General features: G+C 37.3%; 1 protein-coding gene across 5 annotated transcripts in view; it reads left to right on the forward strand.

Annotated features, from left to right (window-relative positions):
* Positions 1-19780, forward strand: part of VEZT (vezatin, adherens junctions transmembrane protein) — a 58384-nt gene that overhangs the window by 9133 nt on the left and 29471 nt on the right. For all 5 annotated transcript variants that reach the window (XR_005258862.1, XM_038153178.1, XM_038153177.1 and 2 more), the window contains exons 2-5: positions 5147-5281; positions 10476-10565; positions 12699-12874; positions 15222-15497. Coding sequence is in view for 4 of the 5 variants with exons in the window: in XM_038153178.1 (XP_038009106.1) it covers positions 5147-5281; positions 10476-10565; positions 12699-12874; positions 15222-15497 (677 nt within the window). In the remaining variant the exon portion in view is untranslated. The remainder of the gene's footprint in view (positions 1-5146; positions 5282-10475; positions 10566-12698; positions 12875-15221; positions 15498-19780) is intronic.

Here is a 19780-nt window from a genome sequence, read left to right on the forward strand (position 1 = left end):
TAGACTCTGATATTGCTTGCAAAGGTATTTCTCAGAATACACACAAAATGCCTCAAATATTTAAGTGTGGTATCTGTGCTTGCAAGGCTGTAATAGATGTAAGTATTTGAGTATTTATCTGTCAAGGGCAACCTGTTTTCTGAGGCTAGGGAATTTTCTCTTAATACAGCCATTCCATCACATGGCAATGTTATGTTTGATTATATTTTAGTGTTTGCCTTGATTTTGATTTTTTTAAAATGTTTACTGTCTTATAACTGCAAACACAATGCTTAGTCTTCAGTTTAGATGATTTAGTTTTAGTTTTTTCAGTTTAGTTTTTTCCTAACCCAGGTCAGTGCTCTATTAAAATAAGCATTGAGAAAGTGTTTAAGACCCAGAGTCATTTAGTGGACTGTTCTTTAATCCTGCAAAATATATCTTGGGTTTAGAATGAGTCTTAACCAGTTTCAGCAATGAAAAAATGAGAATTGTAATTAAACATATGTTTGTGAGTGAAATAATTTTTAGTGGTATGGCTCTAAAATAAATATGCTCATGGAATTGTGAATGAAGAGGAAAGGATTTTCGTTCTTGATTCTGTTAACGGGAGCTGAGATAAACCTATAGTGTACTGCAAATGGTTACAGCTGAATGACTTTGCAGTATTACTGTAGCGAATTAGAAAAGTCATGAAAAGATAAGTGGTTTTTTTGTTGGTCTCTGCTGAGTCTATAGAAAACTCTGATTCTTCAAACTTTCAAAAAACTATGTTCCTGCTAAGTACATCAGCTGTTTCTGACTATCTTGCTTCACTTCTTAACAAGTTTTTTCATATATAATCTGTATAAAGTACACCAAAGAAGAATGGCTTTTAGTCTTCTGTCTATTCTGGAACTGTTTCATTTCCAGCACTCATTTTAGACATAATTTTTAAAAATGCACTGGCCCTAAATGTAATCCCTGCCTCCTGTGTCTCAGAAAGTGACTTATAAGAAGCAGTAGCAGTTTGGAGGAAACTTTAGAAATAAATAGAGCATATTGCTGAAAAACCTTGTTTTGGTATCACTTACTTTAGATAATATTTCCTATCAGTAACTGATAGTAGGATGGTAATATAATAAGCTTAATTATTTTTTTAAAATTTCCTCTCTACTTTTTACATTATTCATTACTATGTCATTCTGCCAGAGACAACTAGAAATAAACAAACCTGACTGTCAAATGGGAGTAATACTAATGATTCTAGTCATTATCTAAGTTGAGAGTGGTTAAAAGTAAAAATTCAAAAGTACTTGGAATAGATTCCTCTAGAATAGTATGCTGTATTAATAGGAAGATGAGATTTTGTATTTAAAATTCCTTCCTTGTGCCATCCAGTGAAACAAACTTGCTGTCCATTTACCTTACACTCTAATGTAAAGGCTTTTTCACGGGTCTAATTTTTTTTTTTTATTACCACCTATTACTGCTTGCAAGGATTAACTTTGTGGTGTATCCTGAAATCAAAGTGTAGCATTTTTATCACATGCAGAAATGTAAAAGCTGTTGCACTTTTTTTTTTCCTTTTTAGTCTTGGACTGTTGTAAAAAGGAATGTATAAATTCTGGGCAAAAAAAGTTGGGAGGAAATAAGGCAGAGGCCTCCTATTTTCCCCAGCCAAGAAGTGTATTTTTTTGGTATTATCATATTTGCAGGTGAAAGCAGCTGAGCTGACAGTGCTGATGAACAACAGCATGAGTTGAAACCGAGTAACTTTTCTCACATTTAGAAGTGCATGTTCAAGAATATGTGCAGGTCTGCAATCTTTTTTATGGGAAAGAAGGCTTTTAGGAGTGAGAGGTTTGGGTAAGGATCTAAGCTAAAAACTTAGAGCTATAATTTGTGATATATAAGATACATTATGAGATTTAATAATTGCTTTTAGAGCTTTGTGAGGATGAAACATTCTTTGTAAGCATTAAGTGTAGTACTTCTGTCTGTTGTACTGAAACACAGTATACAAAATAGGATATTTTAATTGTATCACATTGCAATTGTGTAGTAGCATAATAAATAATTTTCTGATTCCTTGATGATACTGGAAATTCTGTATGAATGTCCACACATAAAATCTACCCTTTGACTTTTAAAAATTGCTTTAATGGATTTTCTATACATTACTTACATGTCATGGGAGATATTATCTCTAGATTGGTGGAGACATCCTCCATTTTTTCCTCTTGATTATGGACAACCATGAGTTATACAGACCACACAGCTTTGCAAGTGACAAGCTAGTAGGAAATGAAATACAATAAATAAATAAATAGTGTGGGTTTATGTTAGCATAGACTAATGTATGTATGCCATCTTGTAGTATTTCTAATAGGAGTGTAATCTTCAGATTTTTCTAAGTAAAATGTGAAGCTGCCTGTGCTACACAAGAGACCTCACTCTTAACGGGAGATTTTTGTGATTAGTTTGCTAAGATTCCTAATAATCTAATTTCAGAAGGGCCTCAGCCCAATTCTTCTTCATTGCTTTCTTTAACCACATCTTGCATGCTTTGAATGGATTCAGAAACAGGGAACAATGGTGGTTTTACTTACATAAGGAATTTTAGTCACAGCATAGTTCTTGGTCATTGAAGTTTATAAAAATACGGGATTCTTCCAATATGCGAGTAAGTTCTCCTAATAATATTTTAGAAAGAATGAAATAGATGAAGCACGTGGAGCCAAAAAAGTCTGTTAGAGGAAGATTTTGTAGCCTGAGTACTTTCTGAAACTGAAAGAGAAGACCTAACTGAAAGATAAGACCCCTTATCTAATTAAAGGAATAACATTCACATTAAATTTTAATTGATTTTGATTTCCTAAGCTAATAGTCAGAAAACTGATTTCCAGTTCTGAACAGGGATAAAAAAGTGTAAATTTACCCATTATGAGACCATGTAAAACTTCTAAGAGTAAGTCAGGAGGGATTCATGTAAAACTAGTAAGATGCCTATATTCTACCTTAATTACAAGAACAAATAAAATTATTCCTCCTAGCTAGGGGCTGAAATCTGAAATTTCATTAACGTTTGGAGAGATGGTGTATTTTTTACTGTTTCTGTAGAGTAGAAAATCTACTGATTACAGTTAGATGGAAGGTTGTGATGTAGCTAGGCAACCAGAAGAATTGGGCATTCTTACATCTATGCCGTATTGCACTTACTAGTGATAGCTTTCCAAATTTTAAATAATTCAGTTTTCAGTGGATCATCTCTGTCTGTCTCTTCCTCTCATTCTGCCTTCATTTTTGAGGAAATGGAACAAATCTCAACAGCAATAGACCAGTTTTCTTGAGCAGCTTTTAAAAATTATCATCGTGGACCCCAAAGAAAGGTGCACCCTGAGATTAGAGTAGAAAAACTCCTTGTTATTTTTGGGTTATTTTGCCAGCTGTCAGCATGTTGGTGAGTGCCAATAAAGTGAGGAGCAGTCGTGTCATATAATGGCAGTGCAAGTATGGTCAAGATGATGGTCAGGTTTGCCAAGAGCCTAGATGTGATTTACTTGAAGTTCCTGGAGCAAGCCTTATAACTATGGTTTTTGAAGAAAACATTCTCTGTTCATCCACTGCTCTGTCTTAGTCTTCATCTAAATGGGGAAAATTCCATGCTACCCTAAAAGTTCTTGTGTGGAGGTGTGCAGGTTGTTCCAGGTGTGTTGGCAGTGCACAGCCTGGCTCTGTATGAAAGCCATTTTAAGAAGACAAGGTTAAGCATATCTATGCATATTCTCAGTTTTGTCCTGAAGTTATTAAGTGAATTTCACAGAGTCTTAAACAGAACAAGTATTCTAGTCTATTATGTTTTCTCCTCCGTTTTAATTAAGGAATTCTGGTGAAATAGCATGTTCTACTTAGAGAGAAACAGCTGGTCCAGAACAGCACAGTTTAATTAGAGTTGGTTGCATTTTGAAAAAGTATTCAACCGTGGAAGAGGGATACTTGGAGAAAACATAGGACTGTGTCATCACACTGGAAATTTCTCACAAGGAAATGAGTCATTAACCTATCCTAGTGTTTTGCACAATCATTGTTATTGTGGGTGAGTGTGATTGTCTGTACCTGTGAGTTGGTATGAATATTTAAGTTTCATGTAATGACTAGATGCTGAATCTGTTGTGAATAACTGCAACAGAGTAAACACAACTATGAATTTGCATGCCTTAAATAGATAAGAAGGATTAAAATAGCACTCTGGGGATAGGGTTAAGAAAAATTCCTGAAGGTAACAAATTAATTTATTCAGCTGGTATGCATGGTGGCTTCCAAATTTTATTTCATAGCAAGCAGCCATTTGAGATTTGGCTGTGTTGGTACATAGTCAGAGTTAGGTGGGCCACTTCACAACTCGCACAGCAAGTTAATGATAGTCAGTGTAACAATTAGGGGTAGGTGTTCTGTAGGTAGTTATTTCTGCAGGCCTCTACAACTGTGCATCATTTACTGAAAGGTTTTTACTTTTTATATACAGTATTTTGGTTGATAGCATGTTAAATTAAGATGTTGGCGTTCATTATATACAGTTGGCTAGTGTTTGCATATTCTAGTTAATAAAAATTTTCAGGGGTCAAAATAGATCTAACTGGGCTGTATCAGATGGATTGCTGAGACTTTCTCTTAAAAATGAAGTCTCTTTACATGTCCTGAGTAGAACTGGAGTTATCCTAGGTATTGTTTTCATCAAATGTGTCCTAGATGCTGCCATATTTGTAGTTGTAAACTGAAAAATAAGAGTTAAGTAAATCTAGATACCTGGTGCAGATAACAAGAAGATATTTCACAGATCTGTATAGATAAATATCTGATCATTCTAAATATCACTATTCTCTGGTGATCAGAATTCCATACTTTTTCTGTTTTATTAAGGACTGTAAATCATTCGTTTTGCAGCAATTTTAAAAAGTTGAGTTGTTTTTTGTTGTGTGCTGTGGGATTTTTTTTTAAAGCCAGAATACTAGTACCATCTTTGGATACAGCAGAAGCCTTTTTCTAGTTTTTTTTTTCCATTTCTCAATCCATTCATTGCTCGCTGTGTGGTTGCTGAATTCACAGTGGTGTTTTGTGGGAAACACAGAATGATTTTTAACACTGTTTTTATTTCTCCTTTTTCTTTTTGTAATTGCCTTTTCAGAATTCCCCACTGTACCAATATCTGCAGGACTTGGGACACACAGATTTTGAAGTATGTTCCTCGGTGTCACAGAAGGCAGAGCAATGTGCAGCAGCAGAAAGCCAAAGGGAGCAGACTGTGCGTGCTGCCCAGAAGGTGAGCCCTCTCCTGTTGCTGAGTATTTATCTTCTCACAAGAGAACTGCATTGCTTCACAAATAGGAGAAATCAGAACAGAGAGAAATCACTTCCTGTATTTAAAAACACAAAGGCAAAAACCCCCAGAGAGTGAACCTCAACCCGTTATCATATCTTGAAGTTGTGGTTAATCAAAATAGTTTGGAGTGTTTCTTTGCACTTACGTAATCTGGGGAAGCAAGAAGCTTTGATAAATAATTTTTTGAGTGTTGAAAATTATCTTATGTAGTGGATCTTATTATGTTAGCTTAGCGTGACATTCTGGGAATAGAACCTGTAATTTTCTAGAACAGAATATTTATAGTTTCCAGCACTTCCCAGGCATTCAGTTGCTAAGTATAGCTTTGTCTGTGACAAAACATATTAAGAAAGAGGATTTCTGAGAAGTAGAAATGCAGTAACCAATTTGAATGAGATAGTTGATGTGGATAGCTATTGTGTTTCTAATAATGATTGCTTCTATCACTGGTCACAAAGCAAGGCTGAGTTTAAATCAGGATTTAGCTCTCCATTTTCTTTAATTTGAGCTACCTTTAAAAGTATTCATGGAAATATTAGGTCTACCACTTTTGCTTTTCAAAATTGTCAGCTGGCACTCACCATAATCCTCAAGAAACCACCTGAAAATATGATTTGTCTTTAAAGTTAATGGCTGGTTTGTGGTATGCTTACACTGAAGATCCCTATTCTGACTTAGTGTTGGAAGACTTTGATTAAGTGTTTATTTATTTATTTATTTATTTATTAAATGTTAACATTTGTTCACTGTTAATTAAAAAATAGGGATGACATTTCATTGCTTGACACTCTCTTGGTTACTATGAAGTAATGCATGGACTGTCAGCTACATTATTTTGCAGAGTTTTGTGGCAGTCAGAAAATCAATATGATCTTGTGTTTGTGTATATAATTTCCACTGAATTTTATACAAAAGTGCTGTGGAGTTAAGAACCTCAAAAGTATTAAGATATACTGCTTTTAAAAACCTCAGGTATTCTGGTTTTTTTGCCTCCCTTCCCCTCAAGCATTTTACACTTAATTTAATTGTGTTGGCATCAATTCCTCCAGTATTGTGTCAGATGTAGAAGTAATTTTTCATGGTTTGCCTTGCAACTTGAAGGGAGTGGGTGTGTGAAAATGGGCTGTCCATTTCTTGCAAACACTAGGTGATGTTCACATTGTCTCATCTCTGTCTAGACAAGGATACATAGTAGAAATGAGGAAGAAACCTGTGTGTAATTTTTAGTGATAAATTGTCAGAGGTTCTTCCTGCTGCAATTCCAGTACCAGTTGGGAAGAGTTAACGCTTCTCTTTTGTAATCTGATGTCAGAAAGTCTGGTTTTGTCATTTGATTTCTGTGTCCCATTTTGGTAGGGTGTCTCAACAGGAAAGAAAATGAGGGAGAGGCAGCTGGCCACACATTTAGAAAAGTAGACTGGATTTAGGAGGATCTGAGGCTTTGTTGCAACTTCTTAATGACATACAGACAAATAATTTGCATTCCTATCCAGTAATTTCCTCAGTTTTACATGACAGTGTTACCATTTCCCTTCTCTTGGCCTTCACTGGCCTAGTCTACTGAAATGATAAAATGTCTGGAAAATAAATGGGTTTCTGACTTCTGAATATGTACCTACCCACAGCCGTAATATAAAATGATCTTCCTTGAGGCTTGATGTAACTATGATTACAGGAAGCAGATGCTGTTCCACACTGAGTGATTCCCAGTATGTGTATATCACTTTGCTTCTGTTCTGAAAAGCAAGTTTCCAAACGCCTTAAACACTTTATTAAAATAAGAATGTAAAAGCTGGAGTATTGCCTTGTCTTTGAGTTGAGATTGTTTCCTGCTCTTGTGTTCGGGCAAGTGGGAACCCTGTGCAGCAGAAAGCAGGTGACACGCAGCAAGAATGTGGCATGGCAGAGGTCTGCTTTGGCATCTTCAGAGACTTAAAAAACAAATCTGAGGAGAAAAAGAGGTTCCTAGTGACTGATACAAATATTTCTGTTGTGTCTTGCTGTCCTGCCAAGCAGAGTGCATGGCTCAGGCCTAAGGAAATGCAGAAGCACCAGTTCAATTTGAAGCATGTCTTAAATACTTCTCAGGACATGTAGTTTTGGTGGTGTTTTTTTGCCCTTTTTTTTATTGGAATATGGTCTTAATGAACTGTGAATTAAAAAGCTGTAAAGGTGTTTGAAGGTTGTGTGCTAGGGGCTGATGAAATGCCAAGCTCCCATCTGAGGGATTATGAGCATGTGGTTTAGCATAGTAATTGCAGGTGCAGTGTTCCTGGCTGTGCCAATCTCTGGAGAAAGCTGCAGCTATAGTCCTGGTCTCATGACCACTTGATACTCAAAAGCACTGTTCATAAGAGCTCCTAGACTTGTTTTCTGGAATTAAATCTCATTTGGGTAATTTTGCTTGATCTTTACAGAATTTATCACTTCCCATTTATATCTTTCCTTTCTCAGCCATTTTCCTAGACTGCTGTGCATATCTAAATGTTTAAATTGATTATACTGTCACACCTTGTCCCACCTTAGGTATGATGATATTTTGTCATTAGAACAGAGCTGGTGCTGGAGGCGGCTTCTGAGAATTGTGCTGGGGCTAGCCCTGAGCAGCTCTACAGGTGACCTGATGTGGGATGGGACCAGTCCTTTGCCTTTGTCTAGGGCTTCCCACCCACTTAATGCAAGGTATTCAGTGTGTAGCATTATTTTCTTCTGAAGAATTTCCCTACAAAAGAGAAATAGTCCTTAGAATTATTTTTTTTTAGATTCAAATTATTTTACCTAAAATGTGCATATACTATGCTAATATTCTTTAAATGTTAGGAGTTATGCATCTTTGTTATTTAGTTTACAGAGAGTTTGACTGAGTGTTGGTCTAAAGCTGTAAGAATACTCTGGAAGCATTGGCAACATGACCTGACTTGTGTGTTGGTGAAAGTAGTTTTACTTGCCAGTAACACTCCCAATGGGAATGCGAACTGTGAGACACTATTCCAAGGATATGAATAATTCAATGTGTTGCTGTAGTGTATTGGGTCACAGCCCAAGACAGTAGGTTGTCTTGTTTTGTATTTTCAAGCACTGACTTGCCTGTTGAGTGTTTATGCAAGCTCAGATCTTTATTTTTAAACTAAACCATGGAGAATAAACTAAAAGATTCCTTATGTAGCACGCTAGGTTTTTTTTAGTAACTCCACAGTCTAGTTTATTAAGGTGGTAGCAGTGTAAAACTATCCTTGATGTAGCTTTAAATGTTCATTATGAAAATCCAAAGACTTACAAAGGCTAAGCAGTTGAAAATTATAGGATTCAAGAGGCATATTCTTAAATTAACTGAATTAGTCTTTCCGTACCTTGCTTTCAATGCAGAGGGAAAAGTACTTTTCAGTGAAATACCTGTCTGAAATTCAAATGCAGAGCAAGACCTTTGTTCATTTAATTTCATTTTTCTACAAATTGTAATTAGAAAATTTAATTTCCTTTTGCACTGCTCTGCAAGAAACTTGAAGGATGATCTTGTGCTGCAGTTAGTGACATTCTTCTGATTTATGTCATTGCCCTTGAGCAACATCAAAATACAATCAATTGGATTTATTCCATAGTCTTAAGTGTGAATTGCTGGGATAGCTCCTCCTACTAAGCCACAAATGATGTCAGTGTTTCGGGAAGAGCTATCATTATGAGATGCCTGTTATTGGTTTGCCTCTTCACTGACCTAAAAACACTTCCTTGTGGCATAGATCTCAAAATCTGACTGTACACTGAAAGACGAGACATTTGTTAAGAAAAGCTTGAGTTAGCTTAAATGGGCACTAAAATAAATAAGTTATTTCAAAAATTGTTGAAGCATAAGGGCTTTAGGGTGACGGTTCCTGATGTTAAGGCTGTTCTGCCCTGCCTTGCTGCACCACAGTGGTCACACTGCATTTCAGAAGGCTGCCAGGCTGATCACAGGCTAACTACAAAACTCTGAGCTCCTGTTGCTTGCGTTTGTTCTTCTGTTTCCCACTTGTAGTTGGGGGGAAAACCAAGAAAAATACAAACAAGAGGGGAACAAAAAATGGAAAAAAAACCCAAACAAAAGGGAGAAAACAGAAGCTGTCACCTTTTATACATTGAGCTATTAGAATCTGTATGGGTTTTTTTGATTATTTTGAAAGAGTACGCCACAGAATGTAGGCACTTCAGAATTAATTTTTTTTTTACATACATTTTACCTGATTGTATTACATGTCAGCAGTCTGAAGATTGAAACAGGGCCTCAGAATTCATGAAATATATATAACTAAATATTTTGAAAAATACTTCCTGTCAGTTCAGTCTGAGGAAAGTAGATAGAATGGTGTGTCAAAAGCTGTGCTTTTTTGTTCATTGAATGGCTGCAGACATAAGCAAAACCATGCATCTATTCAGTTATAATCTGTCATGCATCTTGTTTTAGGAAGATACACGAGTAGAACGTGTGAGGACTGAGAGGGAGTCCCTCTATTAGTGGCATTAGAATTATTAGAAGTTACATTTACAGCTCAGACAAAAGTGTGGATTTAGGTTGTGTGGGAAGCAACATAGAGACAAAGTACCTGGTGGTGCACACTGGTGTGGACAGGGAGTTTTTGGGGCTTTTCCTCCTCTTACCATCATTCTTCCTGTCTCTGTTTACAGCTCCTCTGGAGTTGTGCTGAAGCTGCAGTGGGCTGCTGAGGAGAGGTTGTCTTGTTCTGGTCTTTCACTTCTCTTCAGCCTGTCATTCATTTAACCTTTGGGTTTTTATCCTCCAGGAGAGAGAAAGTCTTTCATATCAATGCAGTAGCTGCCAACTTGAGATCAATATAATCTTAGCTGTAGTTATTTTTAACCAAACAACATAACAATCCATTATGCTCCAAATAGGTGGGGTTACTGAAGGTTTTGTTTTATTCTCCTGTTCACAAGCAAACTGACGGGAAGCAGATGTTCTCTTAGTGTACTCTGAAGTTAGGCCAGACACAGTAAGTGAAACTTCCTTACAGGTACTTGGGTCTGAATTAACAAGAAAATCAAATGCAGAAGTAAAGGATTTGTCTGTTGTTATTTATTTAACTTTGGCTTTGGTTTTTGGTTTGTTTTTTTAAATTGGAATAATTTCTGTTCCTTTCAGCAAGGCATCCTGTCAAAACTAGTTGAGTTTTTTAGAAGCTGGTTTCCTTTTGCACAGTTAAAGAAAAATGATGACGTACTTCACCGACTGGTAAGTGATCACTTTTTTTGTTTTTCCACTTCCTTTCCTAATCCACAGGTCTTCCTCTCCTCTGTATCTCATCCTCTGAACATCATCTTTGGTCTGTATTGTTGGTTTTGGCTCTGAGAGTATTACTTATTCTTTAGATTACACTAATTCTGGTTTTCAGTTCTGTGCCAAATTGGGCACAAAAGGTCAGGAACAGTATCAGTAGCCAGGTTAAACATGTTCAAAATGTGGAAGATAATAAAATATGTGAGAAATTTAAGAAATTACTGAAAGCTGAAATGAGTTTCATTGCAGTGCAGGTGCCCCTTTGGTGGAAGGCAGTGGGGAGGTGCTCACTGAGAAAGTCCTCGTGTTGCAGCCTAGTGCCTCACAGAGACCACCTAAGACAGAAGGTTCTAGAGGTTCAGCTGTGTATTTCTTCACCCTCTCTTTCAGCTTGTTAGCTCAGGCACAGCACCACCACAGTGCAGCTGTACTGCCCCTGGATCCAGGATCCTCTTTGTTTCTACACTGCTCTCTACAGGGCTTCTGCCTTTGAGAAAGGCAAAGCAAACTTTGTTTGCTCTTTCTCTGCAGCACCACTTTCCAGTCTGGGCTTGTCTCAGATCTGCTTTAATTTGTACCCAGCTCCTTCATGCTCCTAGTATGGCTTGCAAATGTCACTTCAGACTTTTCCAAAATCTAGAATTTTGATTTTTTTTTTCTTCTATGATGTAGGGATGATGGCTTCAAATGGAGCTTCAAAAGAAAATGCTGAGCAACATGAGAAGTTAGAATTTTCCATTTCTCACAGAGTTCTGCTGTATCTCAGTTCTCCTTTATCTGAGGAGGACATAATTTCCTCTGAAAATCTCTCTTTAGTGATTTTTGATTAACTTTTTTCTTCCTCCCTCTTCCTCTGTGAATTAAGGGATTATCTTAACAGCAATTTTTAGCCTTGCTTTCTTGAGATAGAGGCATAACCGAAGAACATGGAAAACATGTTGGTCCTGCTGCATACTCCAGCAGAGTATTGAAATGACACAGGATGCGTCGGAGGAGGGCAGAGTTTCCTCTTGCACACAGTCCTGAGACAAATGTTTTCCATTAAAAGTAGAATGAAAGTTATCTGAGGTGACATCTGTGCATGGAATTAAATTTCTAAACTAGCTATCTTACGGTTTCATAAAGAATCTCATTCTGTCAGTGACAGAATGAAACAGATTTTGTACTGTGAAATGTCACACTTGTGTTAAAAGCTTCTATTAGAGACTTTTCAGAAATACTCTCTTTTCTCTCCTGTAATTAGCTAGATGCAAAGATGCACATGTTCAGTGTTTGTTGGGTTTTGTTATGGCATTCTTAACTTGAAGTAATTATGGTTTGGTGCAGTATGCAAATAAAAATTTCAGGGGGCTTCTCTGGTGGCTTTATTTGTCTTAATGAGCTCCATATTTGTCTTCAAGAGCCATAGTTGGGGCAAAAGTAGCAAATGCTATTGGCATCAAATTCGCAAACCTGAAGTTTGCCTGAGGTTTAGCAGGTGGGAGGTCTTCGGAGCCCCATGCTGTTTCGTGTGTGGCTTGAGTTCCCTTGGGAAAGGTACAGAATCCTGCAGGAGGGCACTCCACTGCCTGGCTGGGGGCTTCAATCCAGTGCACTGACACTACTGTTACTAAGTATCCACCAGTGACTTTTTGTTGACTAATTAGCAATATCTCTCTTTCTCTCTCTAAGTTTTGTTTGTTTGTTAATGATATAAATGATGTCATGACATTAAAAAAAAAAAGTATTTTCTGTTTTTTTAATGATCTTCCAATAGATTCAGTACCTCTCTTATATGCCAATGTATTGGTATACTCTGTGGCGTGTTTCCAGTTATTGTTACTGTCCGGGTCAGATCACAAAGTCAGTGTGATGCATCCTGCAAGCCTGAACTGTTAGGTAGTATGTGAGCTTTAAAAGTTAAGCAAGTTTAATAAAAAAGTAGCTACTTGTGATATATCTGAAACATGTCCCTGCTCTGGGAAGAGATTGTTGTCAGAAAAGTGTAGGGTGTGTGGGTGTTTTCCTTGTTCTGCTAACTTAATTTTAAGAATTTGCATATTCTTTACTAATGCCTGTTTTTTCTCCTGCCCATTTGTATGTGGTAAGGATGTTGGATTTCGATTTGACACGCTCCGTACCATCCTGCAACAGGAAGTTCTGCTGCAGGAGGATGTGGAACTGATTGAATTCCTTGACCCCAGTATCCTGTCTGCAGGGCAGTGTAAGCAACAGGAAAAGAGACAGCTTCCAACGCTACGCTCCCTAGCAACTCCTAATATTTGGTATTGTATTGAGGCTATCTACCATTACAGTCACTGTGAAATAAGCAAAAAATATATTGTGCATTCTTGATATAAAATTCAACATTAAAGTAACCATATTTTTTCTCACGTCCTTGAGTCTTTATTCTACTGGTCCCCAGAATTTTGTATAAGCATGTTTTTTCCATTGGGCATTTTACTGAAAGAGTGAATTTTAATCTGAGATAACTACATGAACATGAATAAATACTCACTAACTAATATATTCTATAAGGAGGAAATAACATAGTTGATTAATTCATTAATTTCTGAAGCTATATAGAGGTGATTTTGATAATGAGACATGAGTGTGAAGACTGAATTGAAAAGTGTTCATTTTGGTGTGGTCTTTATAAAATATGTTGTGTGTGGGGCAGCAGTATCTGAACAGCTACCACCTGTATTTAAAAAATAACAATGCCAGTGGTTGTTCTGACAGTGCCTTGCTTGGAAATGTGGTAATCAGTAGAAAAAAAATCACATCATATGGGCCAGTGCTATTTTCCCATATATACACTGAAAAAGTAGACAAAATTATTATAGAGTCACACCTCAACTGTTTTAAGTTGTGTCAATATTGATGCTCGCTGTCAAACAAAAGAACTTTTGAACCAGATTTTTCTGGTCCTAGCATTATTCAGTTTCTTTAACTTTCAGCTGATAAAGTACACTTATAAAATTTGTGAATGTTGGTCACCTTCTAGATGACATCAAGTTTGTGTTTTCGTAGACCAGAGGTCAACAGTAGCTTGGAGAAATACCTTGAAAATGATAGAAAATTCAAAAAGACAAAAGTTTAATGCTACACTTGGGAAGGAAAGGTCAAGTTAAGAAACACCAAGCGATGAATAATTGGGGATGCAGTACTACTTCAGGAAAGGATCTGCATATCTCTGGGATGGAACAGTGTTATGATATGTAACCAGTAGAAGGTGGTGATCAGTCATTATTTGTTCTCTTCTGAAAAGGGAAGGATATGAGGAAGAATAATGCAATTAATCTGCCAGTGATTCAAACTGGGACTTGGGGGAAATCTTTTGAACTCCAAGGATACTTAGGATCTGGAAGAGCCACAACATGGGTTGTGGAGTCTCAATTTTCATCTTTGGTCTGTCCATGATGATCTGGGTTAACCAACCAGAAGGTGAAAATGAACAAAGTGAGCTGCTAAATTCCTTCTAATCTTTCATTGTTGTGATTTGATTTATTTTATTTGTGGTACTTTATTTTTTAATGTACCAAGGAAGTTAGAGACAGTGTATCTCTCCCTTTCAGAGGTAGTTACATATTTGGAGTATTTTAACCCTGGACTTTTACTGAAACCTGTCAGTAGCCAGTAGCCCTAAAGAGTTAACACTTGTAAAGCTGGTTGAGATTTGACCACAAAATGGTCCAGGAAATAGAAACGCAGAGATTGTGCCTTATTTTAGAAATGGAAAAATATTCCAAGTCTATACTTCCAAATCTAAATACAGGATACACAGCTTTAGGGGGTGAAGGAAAAAATGTTTTTCATTGAAAACATTCTGGAAAAGTATAGTTGTAATGCACCTTGAAGCTGGGGTATCCCATCCATCTCTCTGAAGAGTGTGATTATTTTACAAAACCATGTAATAATATATATGAAACACAGTGTATTTTCTAGCAGTTACTTATTTATGTTGAATTTTTATAGAGGAAAGTAACAACTTTATAGGCTTTTTAAATGTCTTTGAGAAGTAAGTGAGATACTAGGAAATCTATTCTTTAAGGATTTTCAAAAGGTGCCAGATTTTTTTTTAAGATTATTCAAGCCATCTTTATAAAATTATCTTAGAAACTAGTGGTGCATTGGTGTCCAAGTTAAATGAGTCAGACTCTAGAAAAAATACAGCTGGCACTAACTGAGGGATTTGCTACCAAAAGAAACATGCCCTTCCCTACTGTACTCTTGAACCTGGAAGTACAGATATTACAGTTCCTACACGCCCTGGTTTATAATGCTGAGTTGTCAGGTTTTTTCTTTTTTTAATTTTCTTTTTTATTTTTTTTAAGTCATGTAAGTGTGTAAGAGAAACTGACCTTTCAAAGCGGGACATTACTCTCCTACTCATGCTGTAAAAAACCTGAAGAAAGGTTTCCTTAGAGTTTACCAGCCAAGTAATATCATGTAGGTATTCATCTAAACCTGTCCCGAGGGGTAGTTTTCAGTGTTTACAGCTCCCATCAGGACCTACATAAAAGCCCCACAGTAAGATGTTGTAATCTCAAACGTAACTGAGCACTTGGTAATTTTCCCACCTGTTTGCCCTGAGTAATGTGTGGTTGGTGCTACTGTCTCTGCTTGCAGGGATGTCTCGCTGTTCCTTGCCTTTGTAAGTGCGCTGCTCATGTTTCCCTCGTGGTGGAAGGAATCCTCATGGCTGCTGTGCGGACCCCTGCTGCTCCTCTATGCGGCCTTTAGAGTGTGGGGCACGTGGAGGACAGCCAAGCTGCAAATGTCCCTGCGAAAATACTGTATCCAGCTGGAAGAAACAGTGGCCAATAGCCGAGCCTTTACTAATCTCGTGAGGAAAGCTCTGCGACTCATTCAGGAGACTGAAGTGATTTCCAGAGGATTTACCCTGTGAGTCTGTATTTCACTTTACTCAATACACAGATCCATACAAACCAGCTGTCATCTAAAATTGTCTTGTTACACTGTCTCCCATAACAAGTGGAATTACTGAAAAACATAATACTTAAAGGTTTTCATTTACATGAAGTAGTATAATTACCATTCATACTAAAAGTAAGAATTCTAACATCTCAGCATTAAAACCCTGCATCCTGAAGGTGAATTAAGTCTCACAAAACTTACGTGCCTTTGGAATGTCCTGCACTGCTAGCAATGAAATATATGAAGAAATGGACTTGGAACTAAGTTAACTATTTTGGAGAGTCATTTAGAGAGTTTTTTATCTTACATTACCAAATTGATGTAAATAAACTGATCTGTATGTAATCACTCATATTTTACAAAACAGGATGACATGAAAACCATTCTATTTTTATTTAACAAATATGTCTGAAGTAGTGAGAACACAGTAATCAGCAAAAACCATCAAACATCATTTCCTACCTCAAGTAAAGTTAACATTAGTCTTTTTTCTTGCATACAGTTGTTGAAACATTTAGATTCTTAAATTATTTACTGTTGAATTTGCCTCTCTTCCACTTAAGTGATGCAGAAGTGTTTCTGATTATTTAGCTCTTGTAGTTATTTGATAAGTTTTCCTGATTTGTTGTTTGAAAGGAAATCAGAAAGTGTTCAGTGTATGCAGTGATCCCAAAGCCAACAGGCCTGTTTCTGTGCACTCTCATTGCCGTGGTTGCATTGTAACCACCTATGATGAATCCATGTGTGCCAATTCCGCTTAAGGCCAAAGGAGGTGGGAAACACCAACACCTAAAATATAGTCAACTTCTTTCTAAAAAAAAATCAGAAGTTCCCTTGTGGGCAACAAGATGTTTACCCATGCCAGACCAATTTTTCTGCATTCAGACACATGTTCTTACATGCAAGTGTGCAACTTTAGACTTAAAATTCTGGATTGATTTTTTAGCTTGAGATACCTTCAGTGTCTTTCACTGAAGAAATGTTTCATTCTCCCTTTGGAATGCATGAGCATGTCTTCAGTCTGCCTAGCTGTGAGGTTTTTGTTTTGGTCTGGATTTTTGCTGAAGAAGCATATACTTGAGCAATAGGCAGTCTTATCTTTGCAAACGGGTTCTTAAAAGCAATTATTGTTCAGGCTTGTCCAAATTACAGATGAGAAAAACATTTGGATTTTTGCCTAAGTTTAAGCAAACGAACTTGTGGTCAATGTCTAAATTGCTGCTGCCTTGTTCTTTTACTACATATCTGAGATAACAGATTAACAAAAAACAGACTGGTCTTTAAGCTGATGCTTGATCTAATAGCTTCTTTACTTGAAACTTTGGCAAGCTTTTCAAAAGACTTGGGTATATGGATGGAGTGGGAGAAGTTTGACTGTGCCAGCATCCTTACTGGAACAACTGTACAGTATAAAGAAGTCAGTGCTGTACAAGTTTTGGGTTGGTTTAGCCTAGAGGAACTTCTCACTCCAGTGTGTCCTATTCTGCATCCACATATGCAAGAGATGCTGCTGTACAGGGCAGTGTGAAATTCTTTGCTTTGGGTACCTCTTTTGAGTATGATCCAAAATGCTAGTTTTCCTTTTTTTTTTTCCCTAGAATTTTCTACAGTAAACCAGCAGAACAAAGTTTAGTATGTTCTCCTGTAAGGTTATCAAAATCTTAGTGCTTTAAGAAAATTTACTGAGTATCCTCTTGTGTTATTTTACATCCTTGAAGGAATGAGATTTCAGTGAGGTACAGCATCCTGGTCAGTGTTACATATGCAGCTGTTTCAAGGTACTGCTGATTCAGCATAGGCCTGTGCATTGACCATATTGTGAGTGGAAAGACACTGAAGCTGTTATTTAAATAGTGCCAAGCTCAGACTTTGACTGGTTGTACTTAGCTAAACTCTTGACAGGGCAAGTCCAGGTCTGCAGCTTTGGCCTGAAGCTCCTCATGCTCCAGTGCTGGTTTTCCTCCCCATGACACCATCCATTGCTGTTCTCACAGGCTAATTTACACATCCATTGAAATATCTACGGCTTTGCTTTATTCTACCCTATTTGCCCCTTATTAATTGATACTGGACTGTCTCTGTAAATGGTAGATTATTACTGATGAGGTTTTGGTCAGTTCTCTATAGGTTAAGTGGTTTATTACTGTGTGGTAGTGCCTGCTATACTCAAATAGATAGTCAAACATCCTTTTGCTTTCATTTGCCTCCCAATAAATCTGACTGCAGCCACAGGAACTAGAACAGGAATTAGATCAGGAACTAAGAACTTGAGCAGGGAGCTTGGATTAGATGGCCTCCAGTGGTGCCTTCCAATCTTAACTGTTCTGTGATTCTGTAATCCTGTCAGGCTTCTCTTACATTAGCTGCTCTCAAAGACAACTTGATATTCTGATTCCTGCACGGCCTTTGGAAGTGTTTAAGGCTCTGCTGGAATCTCAGGTGTGTCTGTGTGGTGCCAGCTCTGTAATGCAGAGATGGCCGAGACCTCACCTGGGTGCCTTGGATTACAGAAATTGTGTAGCAAAGGTAGGGCAGTGCTCTACTCTGGCAGAAGGGCAGTATTTCTGTCTAATTGCTTCATTTGCAATTAGCCAAATGAAGCCTGATCACAGGTTGCAGCCTGGAATTTCTGGAGGGTAATGAAAGTATGCCCATTGTCTTGTACATCATAAAACTGAAGGAATACATAATGAAAGGCTGCAGCAGTAAGCAGCAAGTGTTTATTCCCTTGCTTGTCACCAAAATAATTATCTTCTTTTCTGAAATGCTCCCTTTTTACTGTATTTTAAACTTGAATTAAGCTCTGTGAACTTAATACATATGGATGTATATTAGCATCTTTAGAGAACTGCATTCGTGGTGGAGTGCAGTAATAGGTTTTTATTAATGTGTTTATATAAACTTGTTAAAAGTTGCAAGCCAATTTAAGATTTGGCTTGTAAAATTAATGCAGTAATATGTTGTTGTTCCATGCAGTAAAATGGGTTTGGAGCTGTAGGAAAGGGGAAATTCACCCTTAAACTTCCTTTGCTTCTTGCTACTTGTGGCTGATATGCAAAGCTGATAACATTTTGATAACATGTAAGTCCAATTAAAATACATAGAGGATAAGAGAGAGACTTTTTACAAGGGTGTGTGGTGATAGGCCAAGGGGGAATGCCTTTAAACTGAAATAGGGCAGGTTTAGATAAGATATTAGGACAAAAATTTTTGACTGTGAGGATGGTGGGACACAGGAACAGACTGTTCAGAGAAGTGGTGACTTACCCATCCTTGGAAGTGTTCAGGGCCAGGCTGTATGGGGCTTTGAGGAGCCTGGTGGAAGGTGTCCCTGCCCATGGCAGGGGGTTTGGAATTAGAGGATCTTCATGTTCCTTTCCAACCCAAACCATTCTGTGATCTGTGAAGATAAAGGAAACACTAGGAATTTAGGGATGTGACATGCCTGACAGAAATACATATAATAGATTCTACTTATTAAATTAGTCAAATAAGGAAGAATTTTTTTATAAAAAGCATTGAAACAGTCCATTCCAGAAGGAAAGCAGATTGTTTTGCTGAATACTGGCAGTACATGCTGTGCTTGAGTTATGCTATATTTGTTCTCTATAGGAGTTGGAAAAGTCTGCATCTCTGTAGTAGAACATAGATCCCTGTCTCTTTTTTATGGTAGAAGAATTTTGCTCCTTTTCTTTGAGCTTTCTTCTGACGATTCACATGAGCTTGGGTCTACAAACTGATGTGAGAGTTTATACATAAACACTTCCAGTTGGTACTTCTAAAAGCTGGGGAAAGGTTAGACATTGGCATGTACTGCATTACATGCTGTGTTCCCTAGTGAAACATACAGCAAGGCTAGCATTTTAAATTTACATTTAGAAATGGAAATGAACACAGTTTGGTTTTTATTTTTTTCACATTTTAAACATCTCGTTTATGAGATGTTATATAAACCATTTTAATAACACATAATTTAAAATGGTATGCAGATATTTTATATTGTATTTCAGCTTGCATATTCAATCTATGGCAATATTTGGCATGAATCTGCTTGTGTTAATGGTGTTAAGCATACTGATATATGGTTCCAGCCTTGCTCACTGGGTGGGCTGCTCTGGTTTTCATACTTGATAGTGAAGGCCACAAGCTATTTACCCTCCCAGTCAATGTGCAGCATGGTCCAGCAAAGCACACGGAGTAGGACTGACATTTTCCCGGCAATGTCAGTCTGTGACTTGGTCAGCTTTTTA

The sequence above is a fragment of the Motacilla alba genome, chromosome 1A (genome assembly GCF_015832195.1).
Source record: "Motacilla alba alba isolate MOTALB_02 chromosome 1A, Motacilla_alba_V1.0_pri, whole genome shotgun sequence".
Lineage (NCBI taxonomy): Eukaryota > Metazoa > Chordata > Aves > Passeriformes > Motacillidae > Motacilla > Motacilla alba.